Source organism: Perca flavescens, chromosome 17, assembly GCF_004354835.1.
Source record: "Perca flavescens isolate YP-PL-M2 chromosome 17, PFLA_1.0, whole genome shotgun sequence".
Lineage (NCBI taxonomy): Eukaryota > Metazoa > Chordata > Actinopteri > Perciformes > Percidae > Perca > Perca flavescens.
In genome coordinates, this window is record NC_041347.1 from 22903567 (window position 1) to 22923850 (window position 20284).

A 20284-nucleotide genomic window follows, 5' to 3' on the forward strand; every position below is an offset into this window, starting at 1 on the left:
AATAATAATAATAATAATAATAACTTTATTTATATAGCACCTTTAAAAACAAAGTTTACAAAGTGCTTTGACAGAAAAGCGAGGTAAAATAGGTCAGTACAATAACAGCTAAAGAGTGGTGCCAAAAAAACAAACAGGTAATGTCAAGACAAAATAAGCATACAAGATACAGATCAAAAGGAACAACAAAATGAGACAATAAAAAGGGAAAAAAAAGTAAAAATTCATAGCTGCTGCGTTCTGAACCAGTTGGAGGTGAGAGAGTGACCTATAGTTGATGCCAGAAAGGAGGGAGTTACAGTAGTCAAGTCTGGAGAAGTTAAATGCATGAATGACTTTTTCCAGGTCAGAGCGTGAGAGCATGGATTTGATTCTGGAGATGGTTCTTAATTGAAGGAAACAGAGCAGGACGACTTTTTTTGATGTGAGGATGAAATGTTAAATTTGAGTCAAATACCGCTTCCAAATTTCTGGCAGTGGGTTTCATATTGGCTGACAGGGGACCAAGGTTAATTTGCGGCTATTGTGCTGAAAGGTGTCTATTTGAAGGCATGGTTGGTTTAAAGAACAAGCGGGGAGAAGAGCATGAACCTGAGTTGTATCTGGTCATGGTTAAATGTAAAATTAAATGGAATAAAAACAGATATTTTGATTCACCAGGAACTCAACCCACATCTGCGAATTCAGTCAATGTAATTTAAATGCAGCGAAAAGACAACAGCCAGCAGCTGTTTGTGTATGAAACTTTGGTTTGATATCTGGGCACTACGGTCAGTTTGGAAAGAATGCCCACAATGCACAAAGGGTCCTTGATGGCAAGAGTTTGCTGTCATGAAGTTAGTTTTTCAGTGGGAGGGATGAACTTTTCTGGCCTTGACATGCAATGGGTCTATTTTGTCTTTTTAAAAAAAAAAGCTGAGGCATTAGTGTACACGTCAGCGCTGTCAAAGAGCATGGCTGAAATCTGCAACAGGACTGTTTGAAGGAAGTGAAAACTGTATTGGTTAAAAAGTAAAAAGGGAAGAAAGAACAAACACAACCTAACAAAAAAGAAAAAGCTGAAACGTAGAAGGCATAAAGGGCTTTTTGTTAAGCTATGGGCTGTTATAGGATTATCATATCATTTTGTTCTCTCTCATCTGCCTGAAGGCACAAAAGAAAAAAACACATAAGGATGTTTTGTGGTAATACAAAGTTGGCTTCCTACGGCACAAGAATAAGGTTATTTCGGTTGCTTGTGAAAGACATTATGGAACACGCTTTGTCACAACAGAGAATCAGATTATGTGTTGAAAATGTACAATGACAAAACAGAAGAGGTGAAGCCTTGACGTTGTTTACATAATGTGCCTTTTATGCAACTGATGCATTGTTGGAGACTGGAAGGAATCAGCTTCCCTGACACACTTCATTACACACACTTTGTCCCTGAGGTCAAGGAAGCCAGCTGTTTATGATGCAGAGCCTGGTGTTGCTCTTATCATCAACAAATAAAGGATTCTTTTTTTAAAGAATATAATAATAATTGTCTAGATACGTGTAATATACAGTAGATAATGAGGTTTTGGACAATTCTTTGTACGTAGTGCTACAGTGTAATGCCTGGGGCTATGTGCAAGAAGGTACTCTATCTTTTCTAGCAACTCTTTTTATAGACTAACGCACCATCAGCAAATTGATGACACAGCAGCCTAGCAAAACACAGGCTTATCACTCTACATCCAGAAATCTATCAGCTCACTCCTACTTTACATGTTAAGAGGGCCTTGGTATCACAATCATGTATCTAATGAATGTGTAAATGAAATGTCCTTTTTCAACTTGTTCATTCTGACAGAATTTAATGTTGGTATGAGTTTTAAATATTAGATTTAAAAAATAATTGAATGAGATGTATTTTCCGATCTCTGAAATCTCTTTTTCTACAGGCAGTTATATGATCCATTACACTAGATGGAGATAGACAGACTGAGCGCTCTGATGATCATAGATCAGCACAGTGTCTTGTCATAGTCAAAGTAAATCAGCAAATCTGATTACGGCTGAGGGGAAAAACATGCCTTGGCAGTGCAGACAGGATTCCAGTCCAAAATATGAATGTAACTGTTATTTAATGGGTAAATAATATCTCACTGTCTGACTTTCAGTGCATCAGCCAGTGTCGTTTGTTTTATTCTCACATGTTGAATGTGTAGACAAATATGATAAAAGCATCACAGCACTTGATAAACCATCTCAATGTACCTTGCAGCCACACTTTTGTTATGCCTAAATATACATAACACAGCCATATCGGCACACAAATTATATATTACAGGGAATGTAACAACAAGTTTACCGTTCTTGGTTTATGTTTCCTATATAGACTTACTGCTTTTTACTACTGGGATAAAACAATAGATTTGCATGCAATTGAATGTTCTCAAACTTGAGAGGGGAGTTTGATAGATTTTGATATTACAGTATTTTCAGTAGAACTTGTGCTACAAAGCAGCTTAATTTATCATGATGTGTTGATTGTGTTAAAATCACTTGCATTGACTCATATACAGTATGGCAGGCACGCAACTCAGTTCTTTTGGTATTTCTTTTTTTATGCAACCTGAGCTGAATCAAGTAGTCAATTAATCAACAGAAAAAAAAAATGTTTATGCAAAACTGAAATTAACTGTTTTTCCTGCTTCTCTTAGGCCTACAGTATATGATTGTAAAAATACTATATTTACATTTTGCACCGTTGGTTAGGAAATCTTGAGGGACATTTTTCCACTTTCTGACATCAAACAATCAAGAAAGACAACATAATAATCAAAACTCTACAAGTAGGCTAATACATTCACATGATGAACATAATTAAAATCTAGGCATGTGTGACAAACCTAAACAAAACATTCTGTTAAAACCATTGGAGATGGCTCCATAATGTGACAAATCATGAAAGCAACTTTCCTAGAGAAGGGCATGTCACAATGTTGTACTTCCTGCCCTTTTCATGCAAGACAGAACGGCTTTGACAAGATCACACTGAGAACCTGACCTGAGCTCCTGTGCTGTTTAAGTTACATCATCTCCTTTCCGCTCTTTGATTATCACTGATCTGACAGCATGAGTTGAAAGTGATGTGATGTTTAAAACCTAAAATCTGTGCTCATGAAGGTTTAGCTATGATGGAAAAGGTGGTGGGAGAAGTACAGTCGGTATAAAGATTAAAGTTTTTTTTCTGAACAGTTAGCAATGCAATAATCCATATCATTATAAATAAAAAATACATACTTATATTATTTTAATGTCTAGTGTTGTATGTAATCTTATACTAACTATACTAAATAATGACTATTTTTAACCCTGTTTCTTAAGAATTCCATATTCAGGTCTACAATTCACACTTAAGCTCCACACCAATGGTTAAGTGCATTCCCAGAAGAGTTTTTATTTCATTTGATTAGACCTCTCCTCGGGACAATGTGAATGTGTATACACTGTACTTGACTGACAATTCCCTGACTCTCCTGTTACGTATAAAGGCGCAACACCTTTATGGTTCTTTTAGGTGTACAGACTTGGGCTACCTCAGCATATTCACAGGATATTCTCCAACAAAACTAAAACCGAAAAGTTGTCTTATCAGCCAGAACAACCGGCAGCACCAGGGACGTCGTTAGGCCTATTTTAGGGGGGCTGAAGCTACCCCAAAATGTTCCTAAGCCCCCCTAAATAATAATAAGAACAACAATAACAATTTGATGTATCAATAACCGTATCCTCATTCATATTCAGACGCAACAAATGATATACATCCAGCTAAAAAAAAAATAGCCGAAAAGTCAGAAGTTAGACAGAAGTACAAAGAGTCGTTGTGCTATCAAGATGATGCACCACACCGTCTCGTTGCATTGGTGTGAACTGGCAGCTTTCAGAGTGTTGCAGACCAGAGCGTTGCAAGTAACTGGGGGATTCATCTCGTCTCGTCGCTACTCTTTGGTCTGAACTCGCTAAATGTCATAGGGTCCCTGTTAATGCTATTGTACTGGTGTATCCTTCAATTCATTGAGCAGATGAGATGGATATTGGAAGATATTTCAGCAGAGAGAGAGAGAGAAGCAGGAGATTGGCAGAGTATTTGATTCTGAGGGAGCCGGCGTGTTAAGGTCAGTAGTGGTCTCTAGCTCTAAGGATTATTTTGTTTTCTTCTAACAATAAGCATTTGTTGGCAGGTCTAGGTACTATGCATAGCCTAAACTAAATTATTTAATTATATTTATTATATATGCTAGCTATATTCTAACCAATTTAACTTTCTGCATTCATTGGCTGTGATAAATTAAATAAATAGATGTTGCCTAAATGTAGGCTAGGCTAAAGATGAGCACATGCCCACAGATAAACATGTGAAAATAAAAAGAAAGCAATCCTACATACAGTACATACAGTATAGTAATCATTACTCCAAATCTTTTATTCCTTCCGCCATCAGGTTATTGTATTTAGACAGTAGCCACTTTAAATAGGATCCCTATTAATATCATACATGATAAAGTATGCAGTGATGCCTATTATGCCTATTTATTTCTTTTTATTGTACTGTTATTTGTCATATTTGTTTAACTTTACCAACTTATTAACTGTCTGGCCTCTGTTTGTCAGTTTTTGGACATTTTGGATGTTGTTTCATGTGACCAATTTGCATTTTGAAGTCATTAACTTAGCATCAGGGTTTTGTTTTATCTTAAAGGATAAGACAGAAGGAACCGAGTAGAAATGGAAGAAGAGGATATGACTGTCACTTTTTACTTGTTAACATCTTGGTTTCTTGAATGGTTGTTAACATAAGTGTAGCTCTAATACATTAACAAAAGATGTGAGTGCAAAGATTTTGCAAACGCAAGTTACAAATACCCTGGGGGCTAAGCCCCCCCTGTCTTTCAGTCCTAGGGACGTCCCTGGGCAGCACCAATGTGTGTCTGCCATGCCCGTTATTGAACCTCAGTACGTTTTCAGTATTGACCAAAATATGTCAATTAAACCATCTCAAAACCTGTCAAATACCAAAAGCTATCTAAATGTCAGATATGTGATCTGTTTTACTTATGCGTTGATCAGTTAATCATTTCAATTGAAATTTTAACAATTTTAAACTATTTTGTTTAGGAAAGGTTATTGGACAGTATGATTGCTTAACTTGCTTGTGTTTGGACAGCATCTAGATTTCAGAACTGTTGCTTCTTTTGTTGAATAAAAACAGGGCTTTGTAGAATAACATTAATGAAAACATTAATAAAAACTAAAATATTGTTTTGCATTGATTCATGTATTGTAAGAGCACTAGAATTGAACAATGTCACACAATATAAACATATTTAGCAAAGTAAAGACAATGCAACTCAAGTTTGAGAAATACAGAACACATTTATCATAGCCTCATGTTGTTAGATGTTAAATTACTCATTACCAAACAAAAATACATAATCTGAATTAAACTGAGTGAACTGCTGCAGCTGTTTCTCCCTGCTCATATGTCTTAAGTTTAAATTCAACATTCACTATCTCTTTAAATACTAAGTGCCAACACAGATTTATAGACAACACTCTTGTCTCTAGACAGTGGTGTGGGTCACTGTGATAGTGCTTCAAGGCAGGCACCATGGGTATTTTGACTGTTCTGTGATGAGGATCCTAATAAGCTCCTACATTCCTTAATTTAACGAAGGCAGATTTAAACAGTTTAACACAAGCACAAATGTCTACGGTGCCGACTTTGTAGGCTTTTTCGTTAGAACTAGTATTCCTATCCAATATTTCTTACCAACAGTGCCTCGTTAAACAGAGCCTTCATGCGTTAGACATAGGTTCCCTCTCACAGGACTTGCAAGGCTATAGTACAGTGTGCTGGGGTGAGATTTTATACCTAAAGAGTTCCTGATAGGATATACAGTAATTCAATGAATGGAACTGTATTGCAGAAGGGGAAAAAATTGATTAACAAATTCTTTAAAATGCAGATAGATGGATGGATGGATGGATGGATTGCTAGATAGAAAGCAAGACAGACAGCCAAACAGCTAGCTAGCTAGTCAAACTGAGAGCTAGTAAAAAAGAAAGACAGATGGATACACAGATAGCGAGACAGCTAGTCAGACAGACAAGATAGATAGATAGACAAACAGATGCTCTTCCACGGTGGTATTTGAATTGATCCAACTCAATGCTGAGAGTGCACTCTCTACAAAGAGTGCCAATGTCAGAAAGAAATCCAAGGACATAGCTCCTTAAATGTGAAACAGCATGTCACATACATTCACATGGAGCACTGCGACTGGCAGTAGGGTCCAACATGTGGGGTGGAAATATTAATGGTTTTAGTGGGTGTCTGTATTCCCTTGAGGGCTTGCTTTACGATACACTTCATCAACTCCTCTGTAAATAAAACAGATTTACGCTCTCCTCTAGATTGCACTCTCACAAGTAGTAAAAAAAATTAGCCAGCAGTGGCAAAGCATCATCTGAGAAATACCAATGCAGCAATATACATGTATTCTCCTCATCTTTCTACCCTACTGTCTTGCCAATCACTCCACGATCCACAGTCCTTTGCCTTTTGCCAAATGTGGGTCAGGAAATGTCCGGTCCACAGGGGCGTCATGGAGAGAATAATGAAACAGAAATGGAGAACATCTGAGAATATATTGAGTACTGTTGGGACACACCCGTCATTCTCTGGTGCCACAAATGAGCCAATTAGGCTTAGACTTGTCTCTTAGCGAGGATGCTAATGGTGAATGCGGCAATGAGATCTTGTTTTTCCCAACAATTTCTACTGAACTTTGATTTATTTTTTGGCAGTGTGCATGTACAGTGTGTGTGTGTGTTTATGTGCGTGTGAATGCGTGGAAGTGGTGATGTTCTTTCATCTTAGTTCCTACTCTGTGTATTCTTTTCTGCATAAGAATTCCTAGTGTTAAAACAGCTTTACTTCAGCCCAATATACCCCTGACACTGGTGATGCTTTTGGAGCATTAACATTTAAATGAAAGACACGACAAATGTCATGTTTATGAGATACATTTGGCCATCAACTGCTCTCATTCGTCCCAACTCACCATAGTCGCTCTCATAAAAGATGATGAACTTCTGCCAGTGTAGTTCTGAGACGAGGGTGAGCAGGACGTCGTTGATTCGAACAGGTGGACGGGCAGCCAAGGTGTAGCTCTCTCCGTCTGGGCTGGGGTTGAGCTGGCAGGCAGTGCGGGGTGCACCATCCCCATTTCTCTGGATGAAGAGGTGGGGAATGTGCATTGCATCTGTCAGAGACTGCAGGGCACTTGCGGCTGCGCAGCCTGTGGATGTGACCAGAGCGAGGATCCCCTGGTTCATCAGCTCACATGCTGGACAGAAGAAAGAATAAAAGAAGGGAAGGTGGATGAAGCGAAAGGAGTAAAGGAAGAGGGGCGGAGACAAGGATTTGGAGAAAGGAAATAAGGATGAAGAACGCAGAAGTATTTAAAAGGAATAGAGGAGGAAGAAAGAAAAAGCAGATATATGGAGAAAAGATGAGGTCGGGAAAAGAGAAGAAGAGAAGGAATAAGGTAAACCATGGTTAGAAATGCATTTTAAGTTAAATTAAACTGTAATAAATGCCAACAACGTTTTTCAAAAATCGTTCAGGTTTTAAGAGTGTTGTACTGTACATTTTTCAAAAAAGTGTGCTCAATTGGTCTTAAGAATTCAAAATGGCTCTTTGTGCATCCTACTTAGGATTACATATGAGCCTCTGAAGTGGAGAACAGTTCACAGAAAGGAGGGGGTTGGTACTGAGGTTGTATTATAATGTGTAGATGAGAGAGTCAGTGGGGGGGGGGCATCCTCTAATCCCTGTCCCCAGACAAAATCGAGACAGCTGATTAAAGTGAAAATGCTTGGTTAAGTCAACAGTCACTCAAAAACAGCAGATGAATCAGGGAGCTAGATGTTGGGTTAGATGCAAAATTATGCCTCCCATGAGTTTCTGATAAATATTGTCCTACACATTCTTTGTCTCTCTTTCATGTACACATGGTTAAAAATCTAGAAACCAGCACATTCATTCAGACTGCAGATATATGCTTGTAATGTCTGTGGTTCGTCTTAACGTCCCTACATTTTTATTTACACATGTAATTTGGGCACAATCTGTTTTAGATCCTCTTAGGGCAGGCCAGCATGTCTGCTGGAAGAAAATGCTAAATATCTTTAAAGATGAAAATGCCATCTTCGATATTATTAATATGTCTGAAATTGACAAGAAAAGCTGTTTCATCTAAGTCACATGTGTCAAATCAAGGCCCGCGGGCCAAATCCGCCCCCTCAAAGATTATGATCCGGCCCGCATGTCAATTTAGGTTTACAATACATTTTGGCCCACCTAGTTTTTGTCACTTTTTCTGACATTTTTGGGCTCTTTTTTTTCTATGATGGCTGAGGAACTTTTTCCCAACTTATTTAGGACTTTATGTCGACCAAACTGTAAGTGAGAAGACTATATGACACATGCAATAATACAGTCAAAGATATTTGACATTTTTGATTTAAATAAAAGCATATCAATAAACTAAATATGTCTGGCCCTTGATGTGATTCTTATTTTCCAGTGTGGCCCTTAGTGAAGTTGAGTTTGACACCCCTGATCTAAGTGGTGGTAAATATTTATTGAGAACAGGTAGACTTAAGTGTAAGTTATCTTATCTTAAGTTGCAGTGATTTGACATATTAGGCACTCGTTATTTGCTTTTTAAATTATCTGACAGTTGATCAATGACTAAAGACCTAAAAAGATTATTCATTTTTCCCAAATGGCAATGTATATATATATATATATATATATATATATATATATATATATATACACAGTACAGGCCAAAAGTTTGGACACACCTTCTCATTCAATGCGTTTCGTTTTTATTTTCATGACTATTTACATTGTAGATTCTCACTGAAGGCATCAAAACTATGAATGAACACATATGGAATTATATACTTAACAAAAAAGTGTGAAATAACTGAAAACATGTCTTATATTTTAGATTCTTTAAAGTAGCCACCCACTAATTAACCCTAACAAGGCACACCTGTGAAGTTAAAACCATTTCAGGTGACTACCTCATGAAGCTCATTGAGAGAACACCAAGGGTTTGCAGAGTTATCAAAAAAAGCAAAGGGTGGCTACTTTGAGGAATCTAAAATATAAGACATGTTTTCATTTATTTCACACTTTTTTGTTAAGTACATAATTCCATATGTGTTCATTCATAGTTTTGATGCCTTCAGTGAGAATCTACAATGTAAATAGTCATGAAAATAAAGAAAACATATTGAATGAGAAGGTGTGTCCAAACTTTTGGCCTGTACTGTATATATAGTAAAAGGTGAATATATATTATATATATATATATATATATATATATATATATATATATATATATATATATATATAAATATATATATATATATATATATATATATATATATATATATATATATATATATATATATATATATGGCAATTTATAATATATAAACTTACTTTTAAGTTTTAAAAGTTTTAACTTTTAAGTTACTTTTTAATACAGTTGGTTTTCAAATCTTCAAGTACTAACTGTGCATCAAATCAGGCAATTTTTACAAGATACAAGACTTATTCTAAAGTAATATTACTTTCTCAGTTGAAACCATGGTTAGATTATTCTCATGTTTCTTCGAGGAAAAATACACATTCATAAATGTTGACCCTTGATATCCTCTAGACCTACCCTTCTTGTGGAGTAAATACACCATAAAGATCATGGAATGACAAAGGAATAACAACTATTGGAGATATTATTTCTCATATCAGTATAAAACCATTTGAACAATTGGTAATATAATTCAATTTAACTAATAAGGATTTTTTTAGATATCTTCAGTTAAAGAGCTGGATCACAGATAACTTTGATCTAAACTATAATAGGACTACAGAACCCTCAGCTACTCAGAGGCTATTTCTAAACTCAGGAGAAAACAAGAAATTAATAGGGAAAGTGTACAAACACCTTAAAGAAGCACAGACAGATAATTATTCTCTCCAAAAAATATATGAGGATTGGAACAAAGAACTTCAAATAAATAACTCTGATATAATCTGGAAAGATTGCCTAAATATAACCAACACCATTACCACCAATGAGAATCTGCGTCTCATACAATATAAGCTCATGACAAGGATATACTACACTGAATCAAAAATAAATAAATTTGATGCCTCTATCTCCCCTGTTTGTATAAAATGTGGCACACATAAGGAGACAATTATACATGCTTTCTGGGAATGTGAGAAGGTCTGTACGAGTTGGTTAGAGATCCAAAAATGGATGACCAAGACCTATAAAATTAAAATTGATTTCACAGTTTTGAGCAGCATCTTCCAAAATACTGACAAGCTAAAATACCCAATTGGATGGATGGTTCTTTTCGCCTCCTTGGTATATAAAAAAATAATTTGACTGTATTGGAAGGATACAGAGGCCCCATTGTTACAACAATGGAAAGGACTAATGAAATACTATTTAATCAATGTTTGAAGACCGGAACAAAAGGCAACAATTCAACAAGGTGTGGCAGGACATAAATGAAGCATTGTAAAGCGTTGGTGACTGAGAGCTGGAAACCAAGTGGATGTGTGTGTGTGTGTGTGTGTGTGTGTGTGTGGGGGGGGTGGGGATTTGTGTTAAAATGGGTGTGTTTGGGTTTGTGTGTCAAACATGTGGAGTAGAAGAATACTGATACCGGTAGAAAATGTATCCTGTTTGGAGTGTGAAATTACACAGTATGATATATATATATATATATATTGCTTCTTGATGGAAATAATAAAAATAATTATAAAAAAAAAACGTGTTTAGGAAGAAGAATAAGATATGCCTTTATTCATCCCAAGGGGAAATTCACATTTTCATAGAGTGTTTGCATCGTCTCTTAGGTTAAAAGATACAAAACACAGAAATAGGCAATTAGCTAAAAGTGATGTGAAACAAATGCAAAACAGTTTTAATGAAGAATATTGAATTTGCATTTAATTTTAGGCTCTATCTCTGCTATGAGCTGCATAATCATCTGCTACAGGGATTGTCTAATTTTGCATGTGACACAGGACAGGCTACTGCAAAATGCTGCTTAAAATTCAAGTCACCATTACTCACACAGCAGGGCTCTTATAATTTCAGCATAAACAGCTGAGCATATTGTGCAAAACAGCAATTTGATGTTCTCTCACTGCTTTTCATAATACCACCTAATTATAAAATCTACCTACAGTATCTGCAAAATGTAGCACAAAGCAACAGCGCTGCAGTTCATGATGATATCATACAAACCCTTGATATTGAGTGTTTTGAGAAGCACAACAAGGACTGCACATTACGAACATATCATAAACAAATGCAGGTAAGATTCCATCAAGTCAAATCCACCATTATACAAGAGGAAGGCGTAGAGCAAGTGGTTAAGAAAAAATAGGGTGGTTTTGGAGAAAAGGCTTTAGGGATGAGGCAAGAGGCCTGAGGAGGAGGGGTAAGGAGGGGGAGAGAGGGAAGGATGATAAGAGGGAGTGTTCTCTGAATGGAGCCATACTGGGCTGTGTGTGTGTGTGTGTGTGTGTGTGTGTGTGTGTGTGTGTGTGTGTGTGTGTGTGTGTGTGTGAATGTGTGGCAGAAAGGGGGAGGACTATTAATGTGACAAATGACAATTTCATCTGCTGACTGCAAGCACAGGAGTACATTAAAGCTCTGTAAATCATGAGTCCAGGGGCAACTAAATAACATGCTGAGGAGAAGCAGGATGTAGGAATGTCAGACACCTAAGGTAGATACACTGTACTTTAGTTGGGGTATAACAAGGATGAGAGTGCAAACGAAATAGAGGAATTATTTGTAACATTTTGCATGAAAGGAAGGAAAGTGCAAGAAATACTTATTCAGAGCAAGAAGAGTGTGTGTGTGTGTGTGTGTGTGTGTGTGTGTGTGTGTGTGTGTGTGTGTGTGTGTGCGTGTGTGTGTGAGACACAAAGAGAGACTTACATGGATGTCAGCATGCGCACCAGGGCACTTGGCAAATATTCCTTTGTGCAACATGAAATGCTAATACTCTGTTCTGCAGGAAGTAATGTGATTGACAGTAATACAAATCTAAGGCACGCTTCAACATTGATACAGTGTCTAAACATGTCAGCTGGTAACAATAAACTGTGTACACTGAAAACAGAGACAGTCTGTTCATGAGAGTTCCTGGACTCCAGTTTAACAATGCTGCATGGATGATTTGAGAGTTAAAACAATTAGGCTAGTTGATTCATTCATTAGTCAATAACCAGAAAATGAATCAGCAACAATTTTGATAATCGTAAAATGGCAAACATGCTCTGGCTTAGGCTTCTCAAATGTAAAGATTTGTCTAATACGAATAAAAATTATTTGGAGAAATTACCAAATAACAGAATGACTCATAAATATTACAATCATTAGTTGCAGCCCTAAAATATATCAAGATCAGATTGTGACAATTACTTTAATCAAAAGAGACTGTGTTCAAAACAGTGTACTGCATTACCACATCCATAATTTATTTCACTTGTTCCACCATTTGCTAAGAATGAAACTCAAAACCAGTGGGCAATATAGAAACATATCCCTTAGCAACTTTTATCAGGCTGTGGCTAGAGTGTGTCAGTGGTCATTGTGGCTTCATAATGGACACCCAGGTCCCATTATACAGCAGACAGCCCACTGACAGGAGGAAGGAGCATTTCACAGTCATTGGCAAGGATGATAATGGTGGAATAATGACTATTAAATGTTCCCCCTGAAGTGCACAGGGGCCATCACTCATTTCTTGCTAGCTATATGACATTTAATGTAAGCAGTCTTATACACCTTAAAGTATTAGCTATGAGATGCAAACAACAGCTGCTTTGTTTGGAAAAAGGAGATGTATTAATAATCTATCAAACCTATTGTGGAGAAGCACTCATTTTCTTCATAGTAATGGCATGATTGTTTGAAGGATGAAGAACTGAGTAGAGGTGGATGGATTATTAAACAAACCTAACCATCCCTGCATATTGTTTAAGACCCTGATGCAATTAACATTACAATGAGATCATGTATTTTTGCTTAACTTTCAGCAAATTCAGAGATCAAATCAGGGAAGGGCCCCGGAGATTGTAAGCAATTGTATAATGTTCCTACACTGATAATTGAAACTGTAAAAGGACATCTGCCAAGCAAATTAGGGCAACAAAACAGTATTTTTCTGCAGAAGTCCTTGCCTCATCAGACCATTTCAGCTATGCACAGATAGTCTCGGGAGAGTAAAAATTAGCATTGAGACACCATACTGAAAGTAGACATTACAACTTTGTGCCACACAATCTGTTTGCCCATGAAAACATGATGTCATCAGTGTCTTGCCCTGATTTTACCAATGTAATATGAAGGGAGGAAACAAACCACCACACCGCTGATGTAGTGAATATTGCATCATTTGGGACTGTCTCAGTGATTTCACAGTCTAGATAAGACAGTCTCATTTAGTTTGCTGTGACTCAGAGCACAATCCTAGGATTCAAAGGAGTCACCACTGAGATAAATGCTGCGATGTTGTCAACACCACTCTACCCTGCAGTGACAATGGTGTTACTCTGATCTAATTGAGACAGCTTGTAATGCGTGATTCAGAATGAAATGTTTTGTACCATTCAGATGCCATTTGAAAACGCTTTGACCATATTATAATGCTCCTTATTTTTTTTAGGATGAGCACCTATATTCCCTCTTAATATGAAATCATGAGATGAGTAAGATGTTTAACCTCATAATGGCTAAATTAGAATTTGATCACAAAAGAGTTTAGGTTCGAGGAAAAACAATCATTGATTCCACAAAGAAACTATTGCAACTTGAATATTGACTACACTATTGAATTTGATCTAAACTTTGAACCAAGAAAAAAACTGAAAAGAAAATTAAGATCTACCATACATTTACAGTACATCCATACCTCTGTGTGCTTCAATGTATTGACGTTGGATCATATTTGTTTCTTTCAGCACAAATGACTGATTTCAAGATAAAGTGCTGATATTAAGATACCCGACCACTAAATTGGTCATTGGTGGTTTTTAAGCATTCAGCAGGGACCACTAGCACAAAGAACAGTTTTTTTATGCTTTAGCTGGTGGAAGATTCATAAGAGCTTTAAATGATCCATATCACACTCAACTAAGAGGAGACTGGTTGTTGTGTCATTTCCTCATAATGAATGGGCCCTTCCGCTCTGCTTTTGGCAGCTTCCCACAACATAATAGCTCTTCGCCAAACAGAAGGGAGAAATGGGAGTGATCAGTATTATATGGCAGCTGGACCACAGCTTAGTTCAACATTTAAGTCCACAGCAACATTGCACCTCCAGTAAGAATGAATCGACTCCCCATCGCTCTCTCTCATTCACTCACTCAATCCCGTCCATGGCCCTTTCCCCATGCCTGCACTCCTGCTGTCAGACTTAGATAGGGGTACATATTCCCATCAATACGATTGACACTAAGACTGCCTGTCATCTGAACTGTGAAGGAGTGTTTCACTGCTGTACATTATACCCTCCAGACAACTGACAAGTAGAATAGCAGAAATAGACACAGTGCAGTAGATAGTTTATATGCAGGGAATACAATCACAACAGGACCTGTACAGTACAGCACCACTAATGCAACAGCCCTGCAATAAATATTACGTCTGTGAAGCTTAAATGTTCCATTCTGTTTTGTCCACAGGGGTGGACAAGAACACCTCACAATATAATAGAATTTAATATAACCACTACAACCTACAGCCTCTGAAATCATATATATATCTATATCTATATATATATATATTTGACCAGGTAAAAGTCACATTGAGGTTAAAATCTCAAAGAGATTGGTACCTCTCTGACACAGTCTGAACAAATATTTAACCTACAGTATGACCATCTAAAATTGCAGGCTGGGCCGTGACAGGGCACAAGCTGATCCGTGGCTGATCCCTGCTGGGTCTCTGCTCGGTCCTTGTTGGAATGATCCCCCCTTGATGACGTAGTGCATGCACTTCAATACCGCCTCGTAATGCCCCTAAGCACCATGTGTGGAAATCAGTTGCAACGTGTTATCAATCTACCAGAAGGAGCAGTGATTATGGAAGCTGAAACGGTTTACTGCCATCAGACTGCTGTGGTGTGACCATTTTACTAAACGTCTGCTTAATGCCACTGGATATTTTCATCTACCCAGTTTGCCTTTAATCAGTTATTATCATATTTAATGAGGGAGTGTGTGTGTGTGGGGGGGGCGATAATTTTGGAACTGTAAAAAGCTTCACAAAAGCATTTTATATTGAAATAACATTACAGGGGCATCTGTTGCCTAAGAGTTTAATAATGCGGACCATGGTCTTGCATCGTCCTTGGTTTGAGTCCAGCTGGGGACTTGTTGCATGGCAACTCACTCCCGTCATATCCTTTCTACTCTCTACTGCTCTCTGTCTAATAAAGGAAAGAAAACCCTAAGATATTCTTGAAAAAAAGAGAGAAATGGTTGGATTGCAGTAGTTCTCATTCTGTACACCCCTGTAAATTGCAGATGCCAAACCAGAAAAAGAATGTGCTGAAGTGACTCAACACAACCAATTTTTATTGAACTAACGCATACATTTCTATTCTCAATCTCCAAAATCAAATAAACTTTTCTCATGGAGCAATAACTCTAAAAATCAATGGCACTTGACTAGCATATCTTATGACTGCTGCAAAGCCACTTATTGTTGACGTAAGCACTTTAATGGCTGAGATGGCTCCACTAACTTGTGAATAATTCACTGTGATGTGGCAATGTTGCAGTACAAATGTGAGACTCAGCTCGTGTCATTGTTCCTATTTTAAAACATGCTACAATTAATCATGTTATTATTATGAATCACATGAACATGAGTCTTCATGACCAATTTTAAAGAAACTTCTCACATAATGTACCGTAATAACGCAAACTCTCAATTCAGATGTAAAAAATGTAAACAAAATAATTACAGACATTTATACTTGTATACATGTATACTTTGACCTGCACCATGCACAAACAAGCTTTGGTAGCTCACAAAGGAACTGGCTGCTGCGTTGATCTGTGTAAAATCTAAGGAAAAAATGTATACTGAGTAGAGGTGTCAATCAATTTAAATATTGAATCGCAATTGCTGGAATGTTGAACATCAAAATGATTTGTGGACTGACAATGAGGCCAAGTTTGTTCTGTTGTGCTTTAATGTCTTTTTGCCTGGTCCATATGTTTAATATGCTTATAAAAGCTGGTTCTTATTTTTTCTGACATTGGAGCTGGAGAAGACGATATCTGTTGTGCCCTGGGAAATTTATGCTTAAGGATATTTTTTGATTGCTGGTACCCGAGGGATATGACAGAAAAAGGCCTGCAGTCTAAATCTCTGCAGCCTGGGAGAAGAGCTTGACCTAATGCAACAGAAATAATCCACTCCGTATACATTCGGTAAACAAAGCATAACTGTTAGACTGGGGAGACACACCCAGTGCGTAGTTCTCAGAGTCATTGACTGCTATACTGACACTTAAACTGATGCCACCAGACAATGATATAAACAACACCACCAAAATGTGATACAACTAGCTACCACGTCTTGTGGCATCAGTTTCAACTGTTCAAAAATTAGTAGTGATTGGTAGTGTGCTTCACAAAGCAAACATGGGTAGGGAGTCTCAGCTTGTACCATAAAATATATGATTTAAATTCTAACATGTTGATGTCCCTGTTAAAACAAGAAGACAAATGCCACTCTGAAATTGCATTGATAATTAAGCCATTTCAATTAATCCCCACCGTTCTGTTTCCTTATTATCTCCCCAATCCTTCCTTTCTTTTTCAGAGTGCTTGCGACTCTCTGTCACTTTTTTCTCATAATTTTAGCACAACCACTGCCCCTTCCAGGGCAGGGTGAATATGGTCAGTCTAATGTGCATAACAGTCCTTACACAATGATGTGTGTACGTTTGTTTTTCTATTTTTGCTAGTACAATTAGCCTTCTTACAATTAACATGCAGCAATGCCTGTTGGGACAATCATTGGCAGCACTGTGTGTGCTGAATGTTGAAACATGTGAATGTGGGAGCCTAGTTGTTATATGGCAAACATGTTTGGGTTTTGTGATGATTGAATTGGATGGTGTTGAAAGATTGGCTAGCATTGTTAGGGGGTAATCATGACTCATTCACTGTTAGGACAGGCTGGGTGTTGGCTTGTCTGCTGGAATTAGACACATTAGGAAACATCTCACGCTCTTCTCTTGGTAGTGTGTCATTTGCTCTGATATATCTTTCTTTGTCTATAGTTTTCTAGTCTTTTTTTTCTTTCTCATCTGATCCCTCTGTGTTTTTCTCTCACTTGTCCTCTTCATCTCACCCTTCATGTTGCTTATCACAATCTGCCCTTGTCTTTCACAGCCCATCTGCATCTCGAGCAATACCTCAAACATGCAAGATAAAAAATAAATTACCATAAATTCATTCAGTGATGCTTTCTTCCTCTTCCTGTGCTACAGCAGTATAATATGAGAACACAAGGTTTGAGGATTAAATAACATTGTTTTAATCATCTTTAATAAGGTTGTTGCTTCAACAAGTAATTCTTTTTTCAAATCAATGATTCAACAACAAGTCAACAAATAAATTGCAAAGCCAATGGCTGCATAACAAGTAACCAAAAAGCAAGCGTATGCCTCTTCTATGAAAATCCAACACATTCTCACTCCCATCGCTTAAAATACAGATGCTTGGTCAGGTGCCTTTGACATTGTTATTGACGCTAAAAGTCTCCTTTAGCGTCAGATCTAAAAGCACTGAGTCGGGACTATTGTCATCACTTTTGACGCAGTTAGGTTTAGGGAAAGATCGTGGGTGGGCTTATAAAAGGTGCGTTTACGTGACACGCGGGACAATAATGGGACAGTTGGGTTTAGGAAACTAAGAACGGGACAGTTGGGTTTAGGAAAAGATCGTAGGTGGGGTTATAAAATGCATGTTGCTGTGACACGCAGGACACGAACCCCGGTCTCCGGCGTGAAAGTCCTATGTTGTTTGACCCGTCCATCACCCCAACCAACCTACCCACGCAGAATTTCGTGCTTTAACACTACTCGCTACCGTTGTCGCTCTTAATACTACGTCATCTTCACGCGCCGCGGAGCTGCTGCTCTGCCCGGTGAGTTCCATAAACACGCTGAGGGATGCGTATTGCGTCGTATCTGACACTGACAGCCAATGACCAAGCGTCGGTACTTTACAAGTTGGGGGTGACAACGAGTTGGAAAATCAGACCCAAAGATAAATTGTAATGTCGTCAGTCTGAGCACCTTATTATTTAATTTCCCTAGCAGAGCTAACATTTAGTGATAACATTGTAAAGAGGTGGTTGAGGGCTCAGGACTATAATCTCTTGCCTGAGTGATTTATAGTCCTTCCCCGACATCTCACAGATACAAGTTTTACATTCTTTAGGCAACCTCGAGTTCACTTTATAAGTCGACTCAATCTGTCTGCTGCAGCGAATGAAACGATAATAATAGTGCACCATTATCAGATGCTACATTAAGATGTGGGAAGAAGTGAGTCTTTGGTCCTAAGATGTCAAGAAGAAGAGGCCACCACTGGCAAAGTAGTACAGTACCACAGCTAGTTGTTAGTTCAAAGTGGAAAGACAGCTACTACACGATGGAGGGTTAAATGAAGCTTGTACTTAAGTGGAAAAAGTGCCATGGAACAAAGAAATGGCCAAGAGACATAACATAAAGCCATATAGTACTACAAACACCGATATAAAACAACAGCGACCAGGCACATACTTGCTTTTTAGGCAGATAAGGAACACTATAAAAATGCATTTAATTCAAGTAATGTTTTGACAGTAAAGTGTGTGACATTCAAGATTTTCCTTTGCACCATTTATGTTATGTTGACATATTGGATGACATTTTTTCACTTGAGCCTAGATTTAGGCTTTAGTCACTTCACTGTAAATAAATAGTCTCAGCAACTTAGAAAGCTCCATTGCTATCCTCCACTGCAATGATATTTTATTAATCATTTCCATGGCGTACGTGAGGCTAGCATTAGTGATCCACAGTATGAGACTGTAGCCACTACAGTATGTTGGCCATACTTCTACAAACACTGACCAACTCCACTGAGGCTCATGTTGGCTTACAGGAACACAGCCACCTGTTCCCACAGCTTGAACGAAGCCGGACATGTGTTTATATGCAAGCCTGATGGCAGATAGGTGTTCACCTGCTTTGCAGAGTTACTCATCAAAATCCACCACTACCATTATTAACTGAGCCCTGACTCATAGTAAGGAATAGCCTTCTTCTGAAGTGATGTTCTGCTGAGATAAGCAATACGTCAATGCAATATCAAGCAGTTAAAAGACACAAGGACCTGTGTAATTTAGCTTTTGGCACTGCTAATGGAGAGTAAGAAACTTCCTTGAAGGACTTATAGTGCTACAAATGCAGATAACCAAATTACTGCAAGGTGCTTTAGATACAAGCATGCAAATGTAGATGTCTGTTGATTAAGTCCTGCAAATGATGGAGACAAAGGATTTGAATCAAGGATTTTTATTATTCAAATTACTAGTGTTTTTCCAGCTCTTTCAGTCTTTACAACATTAATCTGCTCAATCGATCTTTATCTTCTTTATCTCAGTAAGTGCTGTAACCTCTACAGTCTCCAGGTTTTAGAAGAGGTGGACATTAATGCAATTACAATTAACACTAGTAAGGTATTTAGATGAGGGTAATGGTGTGGGCAAAAGTAAACAAACAGCAGTGAAGCAGATGGAAGACTTAATGTAAGCTGTTCACCAATCTAAGCAACATTTTTCTCTTAGGGGGGTTGGCTTATATAAGTCAGTAGGAATGATTTAAGTGAATTGTGCAATGACCAATTTATTAAGGCAGAATATGCAACATTTCTCTCTCCTTTACTCTGGAAGGAATGGTATGAACATTCTAGAAAGTGCAGACCTCTCAAGTCGCCTCTCTGCCAGTTGTGCAAAAATATTGCTAAATTGTCTATTTTACCAATATTAGTTGTGGTTTATGTGGTTGACATTGGACGGTGATGGCATGTGGCCAGTGGCGGTTCTATATTGAATTACACCCTGGG

At 37.8% G+C, this 20284-nt stretch overlaps 1 protein-coding gene across 1 annotated transcript in view; it reads right to left on the reverse strand.

The window, feature by feature from the left end:
* The window catches only part of grid1a (glutamate receptor, ionotropic, delta 1a), a 279228-nt gene that overhangs the window by 106064 nt on the left and 152880 nt on the right, over nucleotides 1-20284 (reverse strand). The window contains exon 4 of the mRNA XM_028603265.1: nucleotides 7098-7382. Within this exon, the coding sequence (XP_028459066.1) occupies nucleotides 7098-7382 (285 nt within the window). The remainder of the gene's footprint in view (nucleotides 1-7097; nucleotides 7383-20284) is intronic.